General features: G+C 41.3%; 1 protein-coding gene across 1 annotated transcript in view; it reads right to left on the bottom strand.

Annotated features, from left to right (window-relative positions):
• Positions 1–10,800: 10,800 nt before the first annotated feature.
• The window catches only part of PECR (peroxisomal trans-2-enoyl-CoA reductase), a 30,606-nt gene continuing 14,531 nt past the window's right edge, over positions 10,801–26,875 (bottom strand). The window contains 5 exon segments of the mRNA XM_060017075.1: positions 10,801–11,465; positions 14,133–14,244; positions 20,878–20,988; positions 23,234–23,383; positions 24,143–24,151. Coding sequence (XP_059873058.1) covers positions 11,296–11,465; positions 14,133–14,244; positions 20,878–20,988; positions 23,234–23,383; positions 24,143–24,151 — 552 coding nt within the window. The 3' untranslated portion in view covers positions 10,801–11,295.

The following is a 26,875-nucleotide window of genomic DNA, read 5'->3' as shown; positions in this document are numbered from 1 at the left end:
TTAATTTTATGTTACGTCAATTTCACCTCAGTTTTTTAAAATGAGTTTTTAAAAAAATCATCTTCTTTGGAGGCAGTCTGTTATATTAAAATTAACCCTCTACTGGAAATTCCCTGGCAGTCCAGTGGTTAGGACTCTGTGCTTTCACTGCCCAGGGCCTGGGTTCAATCCCTGGTTGGGATTGAAAAAAAAAAAAAAAAAAAGAAAGAAAAAAAATTAACCCTCTACTGTAGGAGCCTCCCGCTTTTGAGTAACTGGATATTACCAAAACATTGTAACTCTGTCCTCAGAGTAAATTTAGATTACATAAGGCAAGTCAGGTAAAACTCTGTATTTAAAGTCAAGCATCCTACTCAAGTAGATACTGAATAGATACAAAATTATGTATAACTATAAGCAACTGATTTAAACGGGGCAAGTAATTTCTGTTTACAACTAAAGGATATTTTCCTACAAAAGGAGTTTGGAGTATTGTGATTAATACAGCCTTAAAAATTTTTTGAAATAAAAATAATGTTCAGATATTTCAGAATCTCCAAAATGATTTGGAAAGGCACACTTCAAACAAACAATTTTTTTAAATACTTGATGAAAAACATTCATCTTTTACTGGTAAAAACATGAAGAACTGCATCTGAATACTTTGCTTTAATGTGTCTGGTGTTTGGTGACAAGAAAGACAGAGTAACAGTGTAAATATATTTGTTTGAAGCTAAACGTTATGTGAATTAAGCTATATTTAAACAAATAACTCCCTTTACCCCTACGACCACTCCACCACTATTACCCAGCATAGTCTGAAATTCATAAGAGAAATTTAACTTTGAAGTAAAAGGAACAGTCCAAAAGCCATGAAACAGTTAAGATACCAGGACCTTCAAGTGTCGATTTAAAATATGCCTAACAGGGACTTCCCTGGTGGCGCACTGGTTAAGAATCCGCCTGCCAATGCAGGGGACACGGGTTTGAGCCCTGGTTTGGGAAGATCCTACATGCCGTGGAGCAACTAAGCCTGCGCTCTAGAGCCCATGAGCCACAACTACTGAAGCCTGAGTGCCACAACTACTGAAGCCCACGTGCCTAGAGCCCATGCTCCCAACAAGAGAAGCCACTGCAATGAGAAGCCCACACACCGCAACGAAGAGTAGCCCCCGCTCACAACTAGAGAAGCCCGCGCACCAGTGAAGACCCAACACAGACATACATACATACATACATACATACATTAAAAAAATACGCCTAACAGCAAAAGTCCATGTTCTAGGCAAGTGAGTGTCAAATCAATTATCCTCTCCCCCATCCTCTCTGATAAAAGAACCATTTATAAATTTCATTGTTTTTCTAAAGCATTCCAAATTTGAAGTTTCTGTACAAAATACTTTCTGAATTTCAAAACATATTTAAAACCTATTATATAATGAAATTTAAAATTTTAATGTTTATCTGAATTTTCAAGCATGCAATTTTCTTTTTTTCTCTTCAGTACAGTTATTCCAGACTAAAAATTTTAAATTTGAGACATGGCATTTTGAATTCCATACAAGAATTTGTATTTCTGCACTAAAACTAACAAGCTAAAGTTTCATGTAAATATGATATAAAACATGTGCTTTATATTTTTTTTTAAACATCTTTATTGGAGTATAATTGCTTTACAATGGTATGTTAGTTTCAGCTTCACAACAAAATGAGTCAGTTATATATATACATATGTTCCCATATCTCTTCCCGCTTGCGTCTCCCTCCCTCCCACCCTCATGTGCTTTATATTGAAATAAACTACATTTGAAGTGTGTTATGTTTGTAAACCAAAGTTGTCTTTTAGAAATTGACTCCAAAAAACTTAGTCCAAAAATATATACAAATCAACAGCAAAGTTTCCACTTGATCTTTCCAGGCAGGATTTAAATGTGTCATATCTTGATGTTTTCCCAGTTATAGTGTATTAATTTAATTCTGCTTGATCTTGATATATTCTGGATATTTTCTCAAATATACTTGAATTTTGAAAATTTGAATTTGTATAGCATCATGGAAGGTGATATAAAGAAGGACTGAGGCTGCTAAGTTAGGGCAGCCAAGGCAAATGATTAAAACCAGGCAGGAAGTGTAATAAACAATTCCCACTGCCAAGAGGCTGGCGCTCCAGGTCTAGCAACTCAAACCTGTTTGCAGGTGTAGAAACTCAAACTTGTTATCCAGCTGTCCAAAGTTCTCAGAATTCAAGGATGCCGAATTATGTTCACAAACTCACCAGAAATTGAAGGATGTTGTCTAGACTTACATAAAACTCTCAAGCACGGGACTTCCCTGGTGGTATAGTGGTTGGGAATCTGCCTGCCAATGCAGGGGACATGGGTTCAATCCATGGTCCAGGAAGATCCCACATTCCGTGGAGCAACTAAGCCCGTGTGCCACAACTACTGAAACCTGTGCACTCTAGGGCCTGCGAGCCACAACTACTGAGCCTGCATGCTGCAACTACTGAAGCCTGCATGCCTAGAGCCCATGCTCCACAACAAGAGAAGCCACCACAATGAGAAGCCCGCACTCCGCAACAAAGAGTAGCCCCTGCTTGCCGCAACTAGAGAAAGCCCACGTACAGCAACAAAGACCCAACGCAGCCAAAAATAAAATTAATTAATTAATTAAACTCCCAAGCTGGCTGAAAATTCCTATGGGCCAGAGCAGGCCATTAGCTCCCTTTAGCAAAGCTGCCCAGAAAATCAAATTTTTGAATTTATTTTTGGACATGGTTTTGGAGGAAAGGGAGATAGATGGTTTAATGAATTTAGCACTGAGAGTCTGATGCATCCTTCTGCAAAAGAGGGTTGTATATGCCAAGCAAAGTGAACATTTGTAGCCCTTGGATGGGGCATGTGCCTTATGGCTAGTGGTAGGTGGGCACTACTGTTGGTGGCCACATGGGGTTTTCTTACACTACCACGGTGGATCACTCTCCCACTTTTGACAGTGATATATGTTTTTCTGTTCGCATTAATATTTTCAGTCAGATTAAAATTAACTTTCTGTGAAATGGCAGGACATTTGGAATCTACCCTAAAATACTTAAAACTCAAGTAGGGGAGGGGGCTTCCCTGGTGGCGCAGTGGTTGAGAGTCCGCCTGCTGATGCAGGGGACACGGGTTCGTGTCCCGGTCCGGGAAGTTCCCACATGCCGTGGAGCGACTGGGCCCGTGAGCCATGGCCGCTGAGCCTGCGCGTCCAGAGCCTGTGCTCTGCAACGGGAGAGGCCACAACAGTGAGAGGCCCCCGTACCGCAAAAAAAAAAAAAAAAAAAAAACTCAAGTAGGGGAGAAAGACAGATTTGGAAAAATATAGATCATCGTTAAAGCTGGGCAGTGGATATTATTATATTATTCTCTTTACTTTAACGTGTGTTCGAATAGTTCCATTAAAGTTTTTTTTTTAAATTATTTCTTGATGTCTTGGTTCTGGTCTTTCTCAGTATACTGCATTGGGCACAGGCTCTAAAACTAAACTCCTTTAGTTCAAATCCCACTTCTGCCATTTGCTAACTGAGATCTTAAACAAGTTACTTGATCTGTTTGCACCAGTTTCCTCATTGTAAAACACTGGTACTGATGAAATCTACCTCATGTGGTTTTCATAAGGTTAAAAATAATATCATGCATGGAAGGTGCTTGGCTGTGTCTGGCATATAGTACTAGCTCAATAAATGCTACCTATTATTATCTATCACGTACTGATTCTATAGTTTAACTTTGTGGGCATTGTATTTCTACTCTCCAATATGAGCTCATAAGCCAACTACAAGGCCCATTCCCACACACACACACACACACACACACACACACACACTTTGCTAGCTCATCAAAATCTGCTCTTCTGTATTCCACTGAAATCTCTGTAGTTTCATTCCTCCAAGTAAAATAGTAAGAACTAATTAAAAAGAATCAGATAAAGGCACCCACCCTCCCGGTCCCCTAATCTCCATCCCAACAATACAGGAGAACGTTGCTCCATCTCTTCTTCCTCCCCTCCACAGTCAATCCCACTAACACCAAATCCAGACTCAATGCCTTACAGGTGAATCTTCCTCCCGGAAGAAATAGACTATTCTTCTTGGTTCATCTGAAAACAAGAAGCTGAAGAAATCTAAGAAAACAAGCTTTGATATACAGCTCTGACTTCAGAACATTAAAATTACAGGGTAAGGAATTCTGAATTACATCTACTCTGAATCACCCATAGAAATGACTTTTTAAAAATCTTTGCTATTTAAGTCCACGATGATTATTAGCATTTGAAAGAAGGTGACTCTGTTGAGTCACACTTAGAACTATAAACTAAATAAATTTGTGCTTCAGTCAGGACAGATGAAAAAGAAACTGAGTGACCAAAACATGCACGTGAAACCAGGAATATTGTTTTTACTTTGCTGATTTGTTCGAGTTGTTCCACATTTACCAATTGGATATCATCTTCCCATTCGATACATGAACTCAAGTACATCAACGCTACCAGAATAATTGGACTAGAGTCCATCTCTGGCAAGCCTCCATGTGTACTCAACTGACTTGTGCTGGAGCTGACTAATTGGTAATATTGACTAAGCCAGTGTGGGAGGCTGGCCAGGAGCGTGTGGGTTATGTCCAGGGTCTGCAGGGCAGAATTCAGTTTAAGAAGCAATGGCTTTGTACCACTAAATACATATTCCATATTGAAGCTGAGCTTCCACGCCCTCTGCCACACCTGTGTACTCCCATAACCACTGGCTGTCCAGTGCAAATTGCCTCCTGTTTCTCCCAAATAACCTTTATTTATAACTGACTAACTCTTGTCCATGTTACCCTCTACCCAAGTAATTAATGAGACCATTTTTATTTCATAATTTTTTATTTTGGGAATTTCTAAACTTATCCAAAGGTAGAGAGCACAGTAGCATTAGCCATATAACATATAATGTATCTGCCACCTTGCTTAAACAATTATTACCACGCTTCCAATGTGGTTTCACCTGCTTCCCCCCACCACCACCATTTTTTTCTAAACTGGAGTATTTTAAGGCAAATCCCAATACCAACATTTCTTCCCTAATGGGTAAAGGTATTTTAGAAAAATGTAACTGCCATGCCATTAGCACATCTAACAAAATGACCAGTAATTCTCTGACATTACCTACTAATACCCAATCCATATTCAAATTCCTCAATTGTCTCAAAGCTGTCACAAGAGCAAGTAAGTGGTAGAAGCTGGGATTTGAACCCAGGCAGTTGGGACTCCAGCAGACCCTAAAATCTATAACTCACGGAACGAGAGAGTTCACCAAGAGCTCTGCGTAAACAAGACGAAAAGACAATCCTCAGAATGGGAGAAAATATTTGCAAACGAATCAACAGACAAAGGATTAATCTCCAAAATATATAAACAGCTCATGCAGCTCAATATTAAAGAAACAAACAACCCAATCCAAAAATGGGCAGAAGACCTAAATAGACATTTCTCCAAAGAAGACATACAGATGGCCAAGAAGCACATGAAAAGCTGCTCAACGTCACTAATTATTAGAGAAATGCAAATCAAAACTACAATGAGGTATCACCTCACACCAGTTAGAATGGGCATCATCAGAAAATCTACAAACAACAAATGCTGGAGAGGGTGTGAAGAAAAGGGAACCCTCTTGCACTGTTGGTGGGAATGTAAATTGATACAGCCACTGTGGAGAACAGTATGGAGGTTCCTTAAAAAACTAAAAATAGAACTACCATATGATCCAGCAATCCCACTATTGGGCACATACCCAGAGAAAACCATAATTCAAAAAGACACATGCACCCCAATGTTCATTGCAGCACTATTTACAATAGCCAGGTCATGGAAGCAACCTAAATGCCCATCGACAGACGAATGGATAAAGAAGATGTGGTACATATATACAATGGAATATTACTCAGCCATAAAAAGGAACGAAATTGGGTCATTTGTAGAGGCATGGATGGATCTAGAGACTGTCATACAGAGTAAAGTAAGTCAGAAAGAGAAAAACAAATATCGCATATTAACGCATATATGTGGAACCTAGAAAAATGATACAGATGAACTGGTTTGCAGGGCAGAAATAGAGACACAGATGTAGAGAACAAACGTATGGACACCAAGGGGGGAAAGCCGTGGGGGGGTGGGGTTGGTGGTGTGACGAACTGGGCGATTGGGATTGACATGTATACACTGATGTGTATAAAATTGGTGACTAATAAAAACCTGCTGTATAAAAAAATAAAATAAAATTCAAAAAAAAAAAAAAACCCAAAACAAATGTGGCCAATGGTAACTTTCACAGGTACAGCATCTAGCCCCGTGGCAGCCATGAAAATGCACTGTTTACATCTCCTGCCATGGGGAACAGAGCTGACTGACAGCTCCAGCTGCGGCACCGGTGGATCCACCACTGCATTTGCCCTTGGGCTGCTCCCACCTAGACTGAGCACAGCTAAGCTGTTAATTCACACCCATTCCTGAGAGACCAATGGGTGACTTTGGCCCCAAAACTTGGGCAGCAGATGCGTCAGCCTGGTGGACACTTCCTCCGACTGTGCGGCGGTCTGAGACTCTTCCTACCCAGGCCTCCTTCCTTCCCTCTCTCCTTCACCATTGTCAGAACTTCATTATAGCCACATTCAGGGGTGGCCCTGTAAGACAGTGGAGTGGGAAAAATCTTTCTCAGAGTCTGCAGGCAGTGCAGCTGGTATCCACACTGGAAAAAAGGAAGCCCAAGGTGAGAATGTACAGATTCCTGCATAGTGGCCCAAGGTCTGGTTCTTTGGCCAAGAACCTGGAAGGAAAAGGACTGAAAGATTGGAAACCAGGGAGTCTGAGGTAGAGACATATGGATAAACACAGAAGAGTGGGCACAACGTTTTTTTTTCTGTCTCACACAGTAATGCTCCCCAGTAAGGCAGCCACCATGGAAGAGGCACAGAACAACCAAGCAGAAAAGAAGACTCAGCCCGTCAGTGTTGCTCGGGCTTCCTCGTCGGCCACCGCAGAACTGGCACCATGGGCTCAGGGATGGAGGAAAGCAGAAATCCAGCATGTAACCCCGATTACCCAAGGCCCATATAGTTAGTGCTGCCTCTGAATGTCCAATCTGTCCACACAGAGACCAACGCTGAGCACCGAGATGGCACATTCCTCATGGTGAACAAGCGCTGCTGGACGGCAAGTCGACACGTGAGCCAGTTATGGATGTATTGCTTCTCTGCTCCTTGAAAATGGATCCAGGCCCTTTACGTAGCTCCTCCTTTGCCAGCTAGCACCAAAGCTTTGTCAGTAGAGGGCGATGGAGAGACGCGGGAGGAAAAGGGTTTTGCTTCTTGACTCCTGTAGTGCCCGCCACCTGGCAGCCCCCAGGCAGCAGTGCACCTTGGCCAGCAGCTGCAGCAGCTGCCCGCCCCCCCCCCACCGGCACCCTAAAGGGCAGATTTCTAGCAAATTCCACCAGCAGAGCACCACAGATGACTTCTCTGCCATCCAGTGAACCACAGCCATGCCCTCCCTCAGCCCTTGGGCGGAGGGGTGTGTGGATGGGCAATTCTCTTTCTATCAGCCCTGTATAGCTACTCCTTCTGTCTACTATTCCTGTATCCTTTAAAGTTCTCTTTACTTCCTACTAGCCAATCCCCTGTTAGAGTTAATAATTCTTTATATTAAACTTTCCCTGTTCAAATGATTGCATAGTATCTGTGTCACACCTTACAGTGAGAGAAGTGATAGATACCATTCCAGGTAAGAGTTTGCCTTTCCTGTTCACAGGAACTCAGACATCACTGCTGTCTAGGAGCTTATATAAGATGGGATCCACAGGTGTGGAATCCTGTGCCCCAGCATCCAACCAGGTGATCAGAGTGGATCATGGAACCATTGATTGTGTCACACCCCACATTTCGAGAAGCAGCCAGCCTCACAGAGGACTACAACAGCCAAGGCACAGCTGAGGTGCCACCCACCATCTGAAAGGATGGAGAACTGTTCTTCAGGACGCGTGTCCCCATTGGCTTTGGGAACACGCTGGGAACCGAGGAGTGGAAGAGGGAGTGGCTCTACTTGCCATTGCTCTCTAAGATCCACCATGGGACTCTGTCCTCCTCGCCCCTGCAATTCTGGGCTCTGCGGCGTTGGAGGTCCTTGTCCCAAAGGGGCACCTCTTGTCAAGGGACACAGCAAGGTTCCATTAAACTAAACTGTGTCTGATTCTAGGGCACTTTAGACTCCCTGTGACCAGGTACCAGCTGGTGAGAAAAGGAGTTGCCATCACCGGCAGAAGGAGTCAGAGCTGCTCTTCTACAGTGGGGACAGGGAGGGACAGGGAACCAGGTGACCCACTGAATGCCTCCTGATACCCTTTTGCCCCACTGTGACTGTGTTCGCGCACGTGTGGCAACCGTGGCTACAGTCCAAGGTGTTTCCTGCCCATTCCTCTCTTCCTCCTTTTTTTTTTTTTTTTGCGGTACGCGGGCCTCTCACTGTTGTGGCCTCTCCCGTTGCGAAGCACAGGCTCCGGACGCGCAGGCTCAGCGGCCATGGCTCACGGGCCCAGCCGCTCCGCGGCATGTGGGATCTTCCCAGACCGGGGTACGAACCCGTGTCCCCTGCATCGGCAGGTGGACTCTCAACCACTGCGCCACCAGGGAAGCCCTCTTCCTCCTTCTTTTACAAGTCTCAGACTCCATCACAGTCTGAAGGCTGTGGATGCCTTCTCAGGCTCCCTGCCCTTTACGCTCCATGGGCACATTCCCCAGAAGTCTCAAGCACATCTTACTCTTCCCTGGCATCTTCTTCTCTGAGGACCTGAACTAACACAAGCCACGAACCAAAAGAGCAGTGTGTGTGGAAGGGGGCGACAAAGGTCACCTTATCAACAACCTCTTTTAACATGATTATAGAATTGCTTTTGTTTTTCTCAAGATGTCTTTTTCTTCCTGTTATATGCCTTTAGTACCATGACCTTATCCTCTGTAGCACCTAAAATAATGGAGAATTCTATGCTGGAGAGGAGAAAGGGAATCCTCCTATCCTGCTAGTGGAAATGTAAATTGGTGTAGCCACTATGGAAAATAGTATGGAGGTTCTTTAAAACAACTAAAAAGAGAGCTGCCATATGATTCAGCAATCCCACACCTGGACATATATCTGGAAAAGATGAAGACTCTAATTCGAAAAGATACATATACCCCAATGTTCATAGCAGCACTATTTACAATAGCCAAGACATGGAAGCAACCTAAATGTCCATCAATAGATGAATGGATAAAGAAGATGTGGTACATATATACAACAGAATACTCCTCAGCCATAAAAAAGAATGAAATAATGCCATTTGCAGCAACATGGACGGACCTAGAGATTATCATACTAAATGAAATAAGTCAGACAGAGAAAGACAAATATCATATGACATCACTTACATGTAGAATCTTAAAAAATGATACAAATGAACCTATTTACAAAACAGAAAGAGACACAGAAAACAAATTTATGGTTACCAAAGGGGAAAGGCGGGGATAAATTAGGAGTCTGGAATTAACAGATACACACTAGTATATATTCAATATCTTATAATAACCTATAGTGGAAAAAGAATCTGAAAAAGGATATGTGTGTGTGTGTGTGTGTGTGTGTGTGTGTGTGTGTATGAAACTGAATTGCTTTGCTGTACACCTGAAACTAACACAACATTGTAAATCAACTATACTTCAATAAAAATAAAACAAAAAAAGATTATTTGGGAATTTTAAATTTCTATGCGTATTTTTTTCACTACTGAACTCCCACCATAATGCTGAGCACATAGTAGGGGCTCCAAACTATTAGCTGAATGAATGAGTCAGGCTGTTCAGGAACATCCAATCTACAGCAAAATTTACCAAGTGCAGTAGCAGAAGAACATTATTGACAAGACATTACTATGACACACACAGAAATCCTGGAGAGCAGACTTATATTTCTAGAGCACAGATAATGATCAGCTGTACAGTGACAGTCGAACAAGAAGATCTAATAAGGAGCTGGAGCTGAGTTTAGTGCTACGTAGGGCAGCCTCCATGTCTTAAACAGAAATAAGCAAATGTCAACCTATGGAGATATAAGGGGTTGTCAGCAGTCACCAACACGAAGCAATTTGAAAAGCAAGCCCTGCTTCTTCCATCTTCTGCACCAACCTGTGCCGGGGCCACAGGTTGTAATTCTTAGAAGCTTGTAATTCTTAGAAGCTGTGGCTTGTAATTCTTAGAAGCTGTGATGTTATCATCTCCAGAAGGCTACTGTTAAAATGTAGTCTAGGAGGAAAGGAAGATTTCTGATCTTTCCACATTCACAGAATGAGGACAACGTTTAAGTGAACATGGGCTCACTCTCAAGGGTGGCCTTGCACTTGTTCACTTCTGAGAGTGAGCACCTCCTTACATGGGGCCCAAGGCAGCTCATTGGCCTCATCCTAGTCCCAGACCTGCTTGGGATGCTGCAAAAATTACAGATTCTGGGCCCCCCACCCCAGAGCTTGGTCAATCATATACTTTGAACTGACTGTTACTGATAAAGAAACTGCTTCACTTCAAGAGGGAATAAGTCTCTTTAAAGAGGTTTGATTAAGAGGAGAAATGAACATACATAGTTTGTAGGTGGCACGTCATAAATCGGGACTGATTGCCAGAAAGGATAAACTGAAGGAAGAAAGCAGAACCCTAATACAACTGCATAAATTTTAAATAAAAAATTTTTTTTGCGTAAAAAGGAGAAACATGGAGAAAGAGGAATCTTTGGCTAAGAAATCAAGACACATATCAAGCACTGCAAAAAATACTACTTGTGACTTTATTTTTCTTTTTAATTAAGAGGGTTTACACAAAATTGGCTTCATGAACAAACCACACAGCAATAATTACATAAAGCTTTACTGATCCAAAAGCATTATATCTGCCACCAAAAATGATTCTTTGTATATTTCTGTTGTAAAAATCATAATGATGCCACAATTTAGATTTACTGCCTACCTTTACAATTAAATATTAAATCCTTTTGGGAGATCATGATACCCCTACCATTAAATTGAAATATTTCACTTTTCAAATACCATTCTTAGAAATAAAAAGTATAATCATAAAGTATGTTAACTTCCATTCCTAAAAATTTTTTTGATCACAAGCTAAAGGGCATTGGTTGGGACTTAAAAATGCATTTATTTCAGGAATAGTTTTTGCATAGATGTAATTGATAACATTAAAAAATCAGAATGTAAGTTTTCCATACAGATTATATGTTCCGGTAAAGTATAGAAGTGCATTGTTGAGATGTTAAGGTATTTGGGGACAAAGGACACTTCCATGTTTCCTTAGCCAAGAGCTTGCCTCTTTGCTTAGAAGACTCTTTAATCCTTTTGACAAAAGAAAGGTCCCCTACTCCCTCGGGCCAGTTGTCATGATCTGTTAAGTAAGTGGAAAACCTCAGGTCAGACGCAAATCTATTAACCTCATTAGTCCTCTTAGTTTCCACCAAACCATTTTGTCATTTTCCCTGGTTCACCCCTTTTCTCAGCAAGAAAAAAGAAATTACTGGGACAAATGGCAAAGGTTTTGAAAAAAACCTCAATTTGAATCCCATCTCCGCCACTTAGTAGCTTTTGTAGAAGTTACTTCTACAGATTTGGAGAAGTTACTCTTCCTGTGCCTCAGTTTCCTCATCTATTAAAGGGGATAACAACATCTATCTGTTAAAGTTGAGAGAGTTAATGTGGTTCCTATGTACAGTGCTGGACATAATGTAGACATTCAATCTTACGTCCTTAATAATAACATCTTCTAAAACATGCTTACTTTGTACCAGACACTTAGAGTTGCCCACACCCCCAGCAGCCAGTCTCCCATCTCCTCTCTCCAACAGCCTCAGTTTCCATTTAGAAAACCATGAGGTTCTGGGGAAGTGACCCTACTCAGATCAATGACTGATCTAAGTCATAAGTGCACTCTGTTCCCCTGGCTGGGGTTACTGGTTGAGGATGGACACTTGCATAAGCTGGTCCCAAGCAGAGGGAGTCTCAGAATTTGGTTAGAAATGGTGAGACAAAGTCATTCCCTCCCCTCTGTCTCTGTCCAGGTGGATGTGAACAAAGAAGCCTGTAGCTGCAGGTGCAGCAGGCAGCCATCCTGCTGCCAGGAGAGTCCATCTTACAATATGGCCAACATCATAGCAGCAAAAACAGAGGGAAAAGGAAAAAAATGCCCTTGATGAGATCACTGAGCTGCAGAGTCAAGTCTCACCTGTTATTTGAGACAACAAATTCCTTCATTGCTTAAGCCAGTTTGAGTTGTAGCTAAAAGCATCCTATCTGACACAGGACTTTAAACATGCATTAACTAATCTAATCTTCCCAACAGCTGATGAAATGAATACTATAAGGGACCTCACTTTATAGAAAAGAACATGAAGGCTTCCAGAAATGAATTTTCCCAAGAACATCAGCTAATAAGGGTATAGCCAAGCTTCCATCCCAGGCATTCTCACTGCAGGGCTGGCAATCTTACAGAAAACTTTAGAAGGAAAGGCTGACTATGCCTGCTCATTATTTGGGGGCAGTATATTCTTCAAAGATGGGTGTGCCTGCTTTCTTCAAAAACTTAAAACCTGTTTTTTGTACTGATGAAAAAACTGTGTTAGAATTACAAAAGAAAACCATTTCACTGGAGGCCTGGAGAAGCACTCACCTCGAGTTTTTTTTTCTTCTTTAGAAAGGAAAAACGATGTACCTCACTTTAACAAATACTGACTCAACTCCACTGGTGAGGGAAGTGGAAAGATTTTCCCCCCACCCTTGCTACATTAAATACTATCAGAAAACAATACTGTATAACCATGTAGGCATTTCTGTGTTTCCAAATGAGATCCTTAAAGCCACAGTATCTTATGCACGTCACCACACTGGTGCTATTAGTAAAGAAATATACGGGAGGGGAAAATAATAAGTAATATTACAGATCCAAACTAATCAGTGATTAATGCAAAGAAGGTCTGAACCCTTGATAAGACTATTAGCACATAAAAGAGTAGGTTGAAAAGAGTAGGTCCCTGATGTTAAATTCAAGTACACATATGTTACATCAACCACATTTTAATTCACTAGCAGCCATTTAATCAACTATCTTTAGCAACAGTTCAAATACATTTGAATTTCATATTCTTTTCTACATTTTGGGAGTGATTAGCTTGGACATGCCTTGAATCCATGGATGTGTCTTGTCATTTGTTAAATCAGGATGCTGGACAGATTTTTTAGGACCCTTCCAACCCCCAAGTTCTATGGTCCAGCCATAAGATAAACACACACACACAGATATTTGTGTGTAATATCTACATTTGGATGAGTCTTATAAAACTGCTGTTTTGTACATCAAAAATGAATGAACACGGCAAATTCATATGGTTTCATTCAATCTATAACGCAAAGATAGTATAAAATAGCACCATATCATCCCTCCCCACCTAACAGGTCTGATTCTTCCGCTCAGATACACAAGCCACTTACTGGAGAAACAAAGAGAAGTTCACTCTCAAAAGTATGACACCTTCTTGCCTCCGTTCTATCTCTCCCTTGTATGTATATACTCATATTAAGAGTACTTTTCAAGGTTAAAATTTACCAGCCTATGCACACACAAACAACTTTTTTAATATGTAAAGCTGTGTGCTATAATATATTCAGATATTTTCTGGACTAGGAACACTGCCTTTAAAAATCATATGATGGGCTTCCCTGGTGGCGCAGTGGTTGAGGGTCTGCCTGCCGATGCAGGGAACGCGGGTTCGTGCCTCGGTCCGGGAGGATCCCACATGCCGCGGAGCACCTGGGCCCGTGAGCCATGGCCGCTGAGCCTGCGCGTCCAGAGCCTGTGCTCCGCAGCGGGAGAGGCCGCATCAGTGAGAGGCCCGTGTACCGCAAAAAAAAAAAAAATCATATGATGACTATAAATATTTTGTACATTTTTGATGTTCTACAAGAAAAAAAAAAGCTTATATCTTAAGTACCTAAAGAACTTTTGAAAACCTGAACAGAAGAAGGTGTAAAGTGAGTGACTACTCATTTCTCAACTGCTCACCTGGTATCTCAAATGAGTGTGTGTACAGAGACTGGCCCCCATCCACATCCACCAAGTGTCCGGTGATAAAGGAAGCTGCAGGAGACAGCAGGAAGCACACCAAGGTGGAGACGGAAGCACACACATGTATACGAAACATCAGATACTCCTCATTTTGGGCTGTTTCACATTCCCGAGTAAACGCATCTGAAGTTACAGGTCGGTATCTTGACTCCTACAGCCTAGAATGCCAGTCTGTGTGTGCTATAACCTGAAGGTGCATAGACAGACGCCTTTTTCTATTTGAGCATCATTAAAATTAGGTACGTGACTAGGGTGAAGGCAAGATAAAAAGAGCCTTGGACAGAGTCAAACGAACTACACAATGTGAAGTAGCCAAAAGTGAACGCAGTGCTCAGTGTCTGCTCTCTCCCATCTCAAATAATTCAGTTCTTTGCACATTCCTCATTGTTTTTGCTTTTGTTTTTGCGGTACGCAGGCCTCTCACTGTTGTGGCCTCTCCCGTTGCGGAGCACAGGCTCAGGATGCGCAGGCTCAGCGGCCATGGCTCACGGGCCCAGCCGCTCCGCGGCATGTGGGATCTTCCCGGACTGGGGCATGAACCCGTGTCCCCTGCATCGGTAGGCGGACTCTCAACCACTGCGCCACCAGGGAAGCCCCCACAATCCTCATTGTTTTCAACACCACCACATGCCTTTTATAGTTTTCTCGCTGAAATAGTCATCGTGTCTGTATAACAATAAACTGGCTTTCTAGTTTGTTTAGTCCATGGTCCTTCTAGGCCCAAAGCCCAGCAACTCAGAGCTTTCTACCAGAGGGACCTGAGAATCCCACTGCAGCCCCGAAAAGTGCAGATAGGTAATTGATGAGTTTAGCAACATCTACTTCCAAAACCAAAGAGAAAGACAGAAATTATTTCACTGGATGTAAAGGAACGCTCACATGAGGCTGCTGGCACAGGCAGAGTTTCTCAAAGGGTGAGAATCCCTGCATTAGAATCCCTAGGGGTGCTTACTGAAACTCCAGATTCCAAGACCCTACTTGAGATTGCCTGAATTGGAAGCTCTAGAGTTAGGGCCCCAGAATCTGCCATTTGATCAGGTTGCCCTGGGACTAGGGTGAGGCTAACAAGGTGTTTGGGGTCAAGGGTGCAGCAGTTAAGGAGGTGCTCACCCTGGGGGCAGACCCTGCACCTATGCAACCCTGAGAGCAAGTGGGTCCTTAAATATTGTGTTTGTACCTTGCTTGCCTCACCCCAGTCCTGGGCCTGCACAGAGCACTATAGCATGTTTGTTTACATGGCCCTGCCTCTTTGAGACTCTGAGACCCTGGAGGGAAGCATAGCCTTCTCTCCATCCTTGCATCCCCAGCAGCTATTATAGGACGGCACTGTCGAAAATGGAGGCCACTGGCCATATGACACAACCAAAGCGTTTCCATACGGCTCGTCTGAATTGAGATGTGCTGTAAGTGTAAAACCACACATCAGATTTTGAAGACCTGGTATGGAAAGAAGAAGGTAAAATAACCTCATAAATAATTTTTATAATGATTACATGTTAAAATGATAATGCTTTAGATATATTGGGTTAAATAAAATATATTTCTAAAACTAATTTCACTTCTTTTTAAAACTTTTCCTAATGTGGCTATTATGAAGTTTAACATTACATATGTGACGATTATCACATTTCTATTGGACACAGTTAGTATAGAATTAGTAATTTATGAGTTCCCATATTCCTGGGGAAGGGCTGATGGGGCCTAGTCACAGGTGGCCATCAGAACTAGTTTTACCCTGTGTAATCAATCAATGACAACTCGCCCTGAGAACACGTTTTGTTAGTCAACCAATCAGTGAGCTCTTGGACTCTGCAAGTTAGCCAATCCGGAAGACTCAGTCCAATAAGCTCCTTTCTGAGTGTCAGCCAAAGAACAACCCTCTCACCCAAGTAACCATGGCTTCTAGAAGTCTGCAAATCTCTAAAACCATACCTCCCCCCAAGGGGGGGGAATAAAAAGCCTCAAGAGTCTACTCCAGAGACTGTGGCTGACCAGCAATAAATGTGGTTTTGTGCTGAGTTTTGTTTCAATATTGAGCAGTGGCTCCATCCTTTGGCAGTGTTTAGCATAAAATAACTACTTAATAAATGCTGACACAGGGAAAGAATCTTTTTGCACCTCTCTCCCTCAAATAAAGGGATTTTTCATTGCCTAGCTCTCAATACAGTGTTTTGCCAACAGACTAGGCACCATTAAATAATACTGAATTGGACTGAAAGTACCTGTGAGGTATTAATAAAAGACATAAATATTCATGACACCTGATTTACTTTTGGAACTCAACATGCAGGTAAAATGAACTAAAAAAATTTTTATGATTACCAAATTGAGCACTATTATAATACCTTCAGATAGATTCTTCCTAACTTTCATTTTAATGGAATCCATTTGACAGATGAACTTGAAGTACTAAATCGGGCATGTTATCAATCAATAAACACTACAGGAGCCTAGCAACTTGTATCCACGTCATCTATGTGGGTAACACCTCTTTTAGCTCAGTTATCTGTTTACTTTCAGCTCTGTTTATTAAAGATCACAGGGGTTTTATTATTTATTTATTTTTATTGGAGTATAATTGCTTTACAATTGCTGTTCATTTTTGCTGTACAATGAAGTGAATCAGCTGTATGTATACCTATATCCCCTCCCTCTTGGACCTCCCTCCCACCCCCCCCACCCCAATCTCACCCATCTAGGTCGTCACAGAGCACCAAGCTGAGCTTCCTGTGCTTTACAGCATGTTCCCGCTAGCTATCTATTTCATGCTTGGTAGTGTACATACATCAATTCTAATCTCCCAATTCGTCCCACCCTCCTCTTCCCCCCACCCCCGTGTCCACATGTCCGTTCTCTACATCTGTGTCTCTATTCCTGCCCTGCAAATAGGTTCATCTCTACCGTTTTTCTAGATTCCACATATATGCGTTAACATACAATATTTGTTTTTCTCTTTCTGACTTACTTCACTCAGTGTGACAGACTCTAGGTCCATCCACGTCTCTACAAATGACCCAATTTCGTTCCTTTTTATGTCTGAGTGATATTCTATTGTATATATGTACCACATCTTCTTTATCCATTCATCTGTCATTGGACATTTAAGTTGTTTCCATGTCCTGGCTATTGTAAATAGGGCTGCAATAATAAGTAGACTTGGGTTTGAATCCTAGTACCATGACCTGAGTATGGCCTTAGGCAAATTACTGAACCTCACTGGCTCTTGATTTCTTAATTTGTAAAATGAGTGTACAGGGTAAGTATAAGCCGTCTGAAGGGCCTGCCAAGTGCTGCGCTCCCTTCTAAGAGACGTTGAGGGCACCGCAGAAGTCCTGGCAGTTCCTTTTAAAACTACAGCTACACTGACCCTCCTGACTCAGTCCCAGGAACTGTCACTGAAAAGAAGACAACTCACTGATAAGCAGTTCACCAATAGCCTGTTGTGAAAGTTCTGCCCCCAAAAAGGGCATTAGTGATTAGCTGGGGCAATCAGAGTAGCTTGGAAACATGACCTCGGGATGCTAGGACCCTGTCAAGCAGAGGCTGAAACGCTCTCCTTATTCTGCAACTCATGGCAATTCATCACCTCTTCTTCCCCTTACAAGCAAACTTTTTGAAGGTATCACCTACGTTAGTCACAGCACGGTTGGCAAAACCCTGGGCATATCTAAGAACTTTTCAGGGGATTTGCGACGTCAAAACTGTTTTCATAACCATACTGAGTCCTTATCTATCTTTTTCACTGTATTAACATTTGTCCTAATGGTGCCAAAGCCGTGATGGGAAAAATGGCTGCAGCCTCAGCACGAACGTGAAGTGGTGATCATTATACTAGCAGTCATGATATACGTCACCAGCAAGCACTCCCGGTGGGAGGAAGTCTCTTTCACTTTCAGATGTCCTCGATGAGCACTGAAAATTATTAATCATATTAATCTCAACTACTGAGCACACGTCTTTTTAATATCCGGTGTGACGAGGTGAGAATCACACCTTCAGCTCTTGTGCTGCACATGGAAGGATAAAGGTTGTCTCAGGGGAAAGAACGTGTGCTTGAGCTACGAACCGAACTAGTCACTTTTTTTACGAAACATCATTTTTTACTTGCAAGAATGACTAACAAGCTATAGTTATTCACACTTGGGTATTTGGCAGACATTTTTTTCAAAAAATGAACCGAGACTGCCACTTCAAGCAGCTGAAAACAACTGACAGTGTTTGTCAATGACAAGATTTGAGCTTTCAAGTAAAAACTAGAATTTTGGAAAAGTTGTACATGTCACTGTGAGTTTGACAGTTTTCTAATACTTGAAGATTTTTCAGAAGAGATTGGTGGTGATATTAACAAATGTGAACTTTTGATACTGTATCATGAATTGTGTGTCAACATTTAGAAGATGTCTGTAATTCAGTGAACGCATATTTTCCAAAAGACCAATGTCTGATGTTACAAAATCATCTATGGGTGAAAGACCCACTAAAAGTGCAAGGAATACCAAGGAATTTTAATGTAACAGAGTAAAAAAGTTCACTGACATGGTTTCAGATTCCACATTGCAATTAATCTTTAAGAAACTGCCACTTGGGGCTTCCCTGGTGGCACAGTGGTTGGGAGTCCGCCTGCTGATGCAGGGGACACGGGTTCGTGCCCCGGTCCGGGAGGATCCCACATGCCGCGGAGCAGCTCGGCCCGTGAGCCATTGCTGCTGAGCCTGCGCGTCCGGAGCCTGTGCTCTGCAACGAGAGAGGCCACAACAGTGAGAGGCCCGCGTACCGCAAAAAAAAAAAAGAAACTGCCACTTGTTGAGTATCAAAGAAGAATATCCACAATTACCCAAAAAGGCTATTGAAATAGTCCTCCCTTCTCCAACTGGCACAAAGCCAGATTTGCTTCACATGCTTTAACCAAAACAACATATTGCAACAGACTGAATGCAGAAGCAGATGTGAGTCCAGCTGTTTTCTATTAAGCCATTTGTAAAACGTGTAAAACAAATGCAAAACAAAGTTTGCTTTTGTATTTTAAAATGTAGCTATTTTTCAGTAAAAATATTATTCATAGCATGTAATGCCTTTATTAAGATGATTTTAAATGAATTCATAAATATTTCTTAAATTTCTCAATTTCAATTTTTAATACAGTAAATATAGGCAATATAGTTCATAAAATAGAAGGAGTGTTCTCTCCAAAACAAAAATTTAGTTAGATCATTCCCTTGATTAAAAGTCTTTAAAAATCACTCTCAGTTTTCAGGATAAAAATCCAAGCACCTTGCTCAAAATCGCTCATCAAATGTTGGATTTAACAGTATCTTCTAAAATTTAATATACAAGTCAATTTTAGTTCAGGAATTCCGCTTCTAGAAAGTTACTTCCTCACCCAAGAGTGCATGACTACATTGAAGGATGTTCACTGCAGAATTACTGAAGTATAAAAAATATAAATAGAATCGCAATGTGCAACAATAGAGTCTAATTAAATATGCTATGCTACATCCATAGTGAGTGGCAGAAAACATATGTAGAATCCCACTTTCGTAAAAAAGTCTGTAAATAAAAATATTTTTGAGCATGCACAGTAAAATTTTGGAAAGATATACATCAAACTGATAATGAAAGCTAGCTCTAGGAATTAGAACACATTTTCCTCTAAGAGTTTTATGGCTTTGCTTTTATATTTAGCACTTAAATATATCTGAAAATCATTTTGCGTGTGATATGAGATAGGGGGCTCTATTTCTAAAGGAACAGCCAATTGCTGCAAGACTTTTGCTGAATGGTCTATCCTTTCCTTGCAGATTTGAAATGCTACTTTTCCTATAAACTCCCCGTATATATATGGTACTGATACGAGAGTCCATTCTATTCCACTAATTTTAACCTCTTCTAGTACCAGCCCCCGATGTGGTAAATAAGTATAGTTTTATAGTATGTTTTGGTAGCAGGAGGGTCATATCCCCTCATTATTCTTTTTCAAAACATTTTTGGCAGTTTTGGCATAAATATTTTTCAAGACAAACTTTAGAATCAGTATATTAATTCCAAAAATATATTAAATGTATACACTGATTTAAGGAAACTTGTTTTTAGTCAAATTGAGCCTCTCCATTGAGGAATGTAACATGTCTGTGTTTATTCTGGTCTTTTTTTTCTGTTCTTCAGTAAAAAACATTTTTTCATTTAGAGTTAAGTTTACTCTGGGTATTTTCATTTTTATTATTATTGTGGAAAAGATCTCCTTTTTTTAAAAAAAATTACAATTTAAGACTGATCTTGCTGGCATTTAAGAAAGCTATTGATTTTTACATACTTAAAACTGGCCACCTTACAGAAATCGTGTATGGAACTTCATTTTGTCATAATTGTCTGACTTGCTTATGTTTCTGTGTATCATAAATGCCACGTGATAAAACAAAGTAGCTGAAAAGTACAATGAAACAATAAAAACATGCTGCTCTTAATCCACACTGCATTCACTCCTGAATAAATGCTACTGTGAGTATTCAAAGCACCGTCAGGATAGGATTCCTGGGAGCCAGAAGGAACAGTGGAAATGGCTTCATAGCATGGGAGCAATCTTCTCTATTAGCCAACCAGACTATTTAAAAAGGACACCAAAATATTACCAGTCTCCAAAGTATAAAACAAAGTAACTCCAACCAATGTTAGATATATACATCACCTCCTCAAGAACTCCAAGTTTTTTAGCTGGGATTTTCTGAAAGTACCCTTCAAATAAGTCTTTTGCCAAATGACCATGGTTGTTAAAAGTAGTCTGGGAATAAATGATTCCCTATGTTTAAAATAAAACAGGAAAAAATAAAGTACATAAAATTAAATTTTAATTGTAAAGACAACAAGGCAGTCTGTCATCCAATACCAAGTTGTTTAAGTTTAATAGAAAAGTTAACATTTCTAATATTAATTTTTCTCAAAATGGTCAAAGAAGTACAGTCAACCACTACTCAAAAGGATTATCTGAATGCTCGCTTTGTGACCTCCCCTCGCATAATAACCAGCCAAGCTCGAGATTTTTTCATAAAAGACTTGGTTTCTGAAAGCATAATCATACGAGTAGATCAGAGAAGCCCTTAACTGGGAACAATGGGTCAGGGGAGTCTATTTTACCTTCCACTAAGGCTTCTATGTTTTACAGTGGAAAACTGGCCTATGGTTAAACAGGACTTCGAAAATGCAATATTTTCATGGCTTCTTACCTAGAGAAAAATCACAAATAAAAAACTTAAATCCAATACAAATAAATTTAAATTTTAATTGTTTAAGAATTCTTTTATTCAGCTTTCAGTAGCTTTCAATGGTTTATAAAGCCAAAAAAATTACTCACAAACTGTTTAACACAGGATAAAGCTATTTATTACTGGCTTATAATTATATACAGCAGAGGTTATTAGAAGGGGAGGAAACAGGAGGGATGAGAGTAAGATGTAGAAACTTGGCAGTATTAATTACTCCAAACAATACTGGGGTAATATACCGGTTTCCAATTAAACAATTTGTAACCTTTTATTAAGAGGATAGAATTGGGACTTCCCTAGTGGCACAATGGTTAAGAATCCGCCTGCCAATGCAGGGGAAACGGGTTTGATCCCTGGTCTGGGAAGATCCCACATGCCGCAGAGCAACTAAGCCCGTGCACCACAACTACTGAGCCTGAGCTCTAGAGCCCGCGAGCCACAACTACTGAGCCCACGAGCCACAACCAATGAAGCCTGCGCACCTAGAGCTGGTGTTCTGCAACAAGAGAAGCCACCACAATGAGAAGCCCACGCACTGCAATAAAGAGTAACCACTGCTCGCCACCACTAGAGAAAGCCCGCACACAGCAACGAAGACACAACAAAGCCAAAAATAAATAAATAAATTTTTAAAATAAATAAATAAAGAGGATGGAATCTTCCAGTAGTATTAAGGTTTAGACATTAAACCTAAAAACATCTGTGGAGGACAAACCTGACTTTAGTATTGTGCTTATAACACAAACACATCATTAAAGGTTATCAAGAAATACACATTTGGAGGCCAGTATTCCGAAGTATCAACATTCAGGATGGAACTATATCTAATTTACTCTATAAATATTTGAGAGTAAGGTAGATAAGGTAATGTCAGCCCCAAAGCATTGAAGGTATGTGAAGTTTCTGGCTAGGAACCTGCATTTGTTAGAGATGAGATTTCTCTAACATCTACAAGTCAGTTCATGCTTAGTTCCCACTGAGTAGCATAGATAACAATATCTATGGATACTATATAGATAGATCATAGGTAATACCCCCCAGATATTACAGAGTTTCAGATTCAGGGATGATTACTATCTTAGCAATGACCAGGAATCATCACAGAGAAATGAATTTGAGCTGAGTTTTGCAGGATGTGTGAGATGTTTCATTTATTATCTCTCTTAGAGTACACGGCCAATATGTAATCCCCAAGGAAGCTTAAGCTATGTCTTACTTCACATAATATGACAGTGTTTAAAGCTGAACAAATTGTTATTTTTTCCCCTATCATTTACATTATGTTTCAGAGAAATTTCCCCTTGACTTATAGTTGATCTTCAACTGGAAATTCCTTCCTAGAACTTTGACTTTAAGTTTCTCTCTCTCCTAATAAAGGATTAATGATATACCAAGAAATAACAAGATAATCTAGAAAAATTCATTCAAGGCAGCGATTCTCAACCTTCACGGTGAACTTGAATTTCCTTCTCTGTGCAATTGAATCAGCTTAAAAAAATACCAACACCTGGATTCCATAGTTTGGAGTCAAGCTTATATACCACTATTTTTTTATTTCACAGATGATTCTAATACACAGCCAGGAGTGAGAATCATTGGCTTAACTTAACCTTCTTGACAATCTGGTTGTAAATCAAAGAATACTTCTTTCTGGTTTTATCTATTTTTAAAAGCCAATCTTTTCTAGTATACATGCATATTAACAAATACCTCTATTAACAACACAAATGGAATCAGAAGAACACAATTTGTCAACAGCTTTCATATTGAACATTTACCTACAGGGGCAACACAATTGATCCTTATTCCACTGCTGGCCCATTCCACCGCTAAGGATTTGGTGAGGTTGTAAACACCTTCTCTGGCAGCTCCACTATGCCTTTAAAAGACAAAATACAAACATGACAATCAGCTTCTGTTGAGTATGTCTCCCTTAACTAAATTGATAGGTGTACCAATGACCTGTCAGAGTCCCACAACAATGTTCTTGTTATGAGTCCCTGTCTGAACCATAAGAAAGAACCAGGTCCTTCAATATTAAAGCAAAACCACAACTATCTGACAGTCAAACAAATCTCACGTAAGTCAAGGCCCACATAAGATCCCCCAAATCATCATGTGCATAAGAGGAATATTTTGAAGAACTTCTAATTACGGAAGAAAACAAACAAACTGGTAATTTTGAGGGTTACAAGTGTGGTTATTTTTTTAATCAATTTTAGATAATAAGGGATATGAAATTCATACTTCAGGCTAGCAATAGTATCAACAGAATTTCTAGACATAAAAAAATTTAAATTAATTTTAATATGTTTCCAGAGAAGAGGTTCAAATATTTATGTCTGGGGCTTCCCTGGTGGCGCAGTGGTTGAGAGTCCGCCTGCCATTGCAGGGGACACGGGTTCGTGCCCCGGTCCGGAAAGATCCCACATGCCGCGGAGCGGCTGGGCCCGTGAGCCATGGCCGCTGAGCCTGCGCGTCCAGAGCCTGTGCTCCACAACGGGAGAGGCCACAACAGTGAGAGGCCCATGTACCACAAAAAAAAAAAAAAAAATACTTAGGTCTGTATCCATATGGTGCAAAAAGGTATAGACATACTATGGCTTAGAATTTCTAATTAAAAGGTCCTCAGAACCAAGTACGTGAGATCTGGGGGTGTACCCACTCCTCACTAGAGAGTACCTCCATAGCCCCATGTTCCTGAAGAAAGTCCCCCTCAGTCCCCATGTTGGCTGCGAAAGCCCTGGCAGGACTCCAGGCAGAAACCAACCGCTCCATCTGCCAGAATTACCTGGGCAACCTCACCACCATCAAACGTGGCCACCACTTGTGCCACTCTGCATCCAACAGTCCCGGGTGGATTTATAGGACAGGTTTCCTTGCTTGCCACCAATGCTAGGAGGGGCCCTTCTGGAGTAATGCCCAGCTGGACAGGATGACACGATGGTGAACACACAGCTTCACATCACCAGGAGCAAGAGGCGGGGGCAGAACAGATGAGCATATGCAGGAAACATAGTCGAGTTTGGACAATTTTCTGTGAGGAGAACCTAGAGGTGTTTGTCCCCTTGCACTCATCCCCTGACCACCAGGGCCACCATATGAGGTCCTGCCTCTCATCATAGGAAAAGGCTCAGCAGTGACCTAGAGCCCCTGAAGAAAGTGGCAGGTGTTCAGAAACAGCCACCCAAGAAAGAAAACTACTAGGATTGGGGTGGGGGGGGGATGGAGGGAGGGGGAGAGAGAGGGAGTTGGAAAATCAGAGACAGAAATTACTCTCTGAATTTGAGCACCCGGACCAGTTTGTTGAATGTGAGCGAGAGGCCGTTGAACGGAGTGGGATGCCACCCGAATGTGCTGCTGCGATGGTATATTGATTATTTTCAGCTGTGGGCACTTGAAACACAGCAAATGCAGAGAGAGGCTTTCTCTGAACCCCCCTCATCGGCTAAAAGGAACGCAGTGCCATAAATCCCCTCCCTGGGAGTCTCATCAACCAGGGAAGGCTGACTGTTGTCACATGATGGGAGACTAGATGTCGACACCACATGCGGACAAACTTTGTCACCAACTCTCATACCTCCATCCGTTCTTCAAAGGACCCATTCATCTTTCCTAAAAATCATATACTCCCCACCCCAAGAGGCCTATATCCCCTCTCCCCTTTCCCTATTAAGATAGTATTTAATCCTGAATTGGAAGCCACGACAGGCAGTTGCTCATTTTTCCCTGGGTACCTCCCATGTATACATGAGGTATACGTGTGAATAAACTTCCATTTGTTTTTCTCCTGTTCATCTGTCGTTTATTACAGGAGTCTCAGCTAAGAGCTCAGAAGGGCAGAGGGAAAATTATTTATCCTCCCCTACACAGTTCTCAAGGTTAGCCGAGAAGGACATTTAATACAAACTCAATGCAGACACAATAACATTTTCAGACTACATCTCCACACTCAAAGATCTACTAAAGAAGTTGGCAGAGAAGAGTGTGATGTCAGAAGGGAAAGTGCTGCTGGATGTCGAGACCACCCATGACAGGTGTGAAAGCCTGAAGCGCCCAGCTCTCTGTTCGTTCCATAAGGAAGGAAGGAGACGGCCTTCCTCTGCAGTATTTGGCACTGCAGAGAATTACACAGAAACTGAAAGTTACTCTGGATCTTGAAACAGCACATCCTAATCTCTCTGTCTCTGAGGATTAAAAAAAAATTGGGGACATTTGTGAGGAAAAAGCAGAGAGTTTATCCAGAGAGATTTACGGCTTATCCAGTAGTCCTGGGTTCTGAAGGATTTGATTCCGGCTAGCATTACTGGGAGGTCCAGGTGGATGAGATGCCTGAATGGACCACAAGGTTTGTAAAAACTCCCCTTCCAGGAGAAAAAAGTGACCCCCATCAAAACAGAACAGATGGTGGACGATTCAGTGGCAGGATGGTGACTATGTCGCATGAGGCATTGTTCCAGCCACTTTTCTGAAGCAAAAGCCCAGAAGAGAAGGAAGGGCATTTATCTAGACTAGGAGTTCCATGAGATTTCATTTTGCCATCTGAATAACGTCTCACAGCCATTCTTTCACTGAGAAAATCTTCTGAAATACTAAGGCCTTATTTGTGTATCAGATATGATTTGAAATGTCTTACACTGTGTGAAGGAAGAGATTATGAGCGATAAACCACCCTAAAGGCTGTCACACTGCTTCATTTTCTTCCTGTAAGTTATGAATAGGCAGAATAATATCTAACTCTCAGTGAATCTAGCACTAACATTTTTTTTTCAATGCTTCTAGGACTTAAACGTATAAATGAAATCATACATACATGCTCTTTTCTATCTGGCTTCTTTCACTCAGAATAATTATTTTCAGATTTATCCACATTGCTGCATGAATCAACAGTTCACTCCTTTTCATTTCTGAGTAGCACATTATACATATATACCATGATCTGTTTATTCATTCACTCACTGATAGGCATTTGGGCCATGAATTCTCTCTCCATGGGAGATATGAGTTGCTTTTTGGCCCATCTCTTGCCCTTGTAATTATTGACAATGACCCAAAAGATCAGCAGGTCAGTCTAAGCTCCTCTGCACAGATTGTAATGGAAATTGGACTATTCTTAGACGACACTGACAATGTCAGAAAATGATCAGGACCCCAAAGAAACACGTGCAAAGACAGCAATACAATTCAAACACACACACACAAGAGATATCCAGGTAGCCTTTCAACAAATGAAAAGATGCTGCACTGGGATATCATTTCTTGCCCATCAGAGTTGTCCAGAAATTGACATGACACATTTTTGGTGAGGCTGTGAGGAACAGGCATTCTCATTCATTGATGATGGAGTGTAAAATGCAAAGAAACTTGCAGGGACCTCCCCAGCAGTCCAGTGGTTAAGACTCCACACTCCCAGTGCAGGGGGCA

Source organism: Delphinus delphis, chromosome 7, assembly GCF_949987515.2.
Source record: "Delphinus delphis chromosome 7, mDelDel1.2, whole genome shotgun sequence".
Lineage (NCBI taxonomy): Eukaryota > Metazoa > Chordata > Mammalia > Artiodactyla > Delphinidae > Delphinus > Delphinus delphis.
This window is presented reverse-complemented; position numbering and strand designations above follow the sequence as displayed.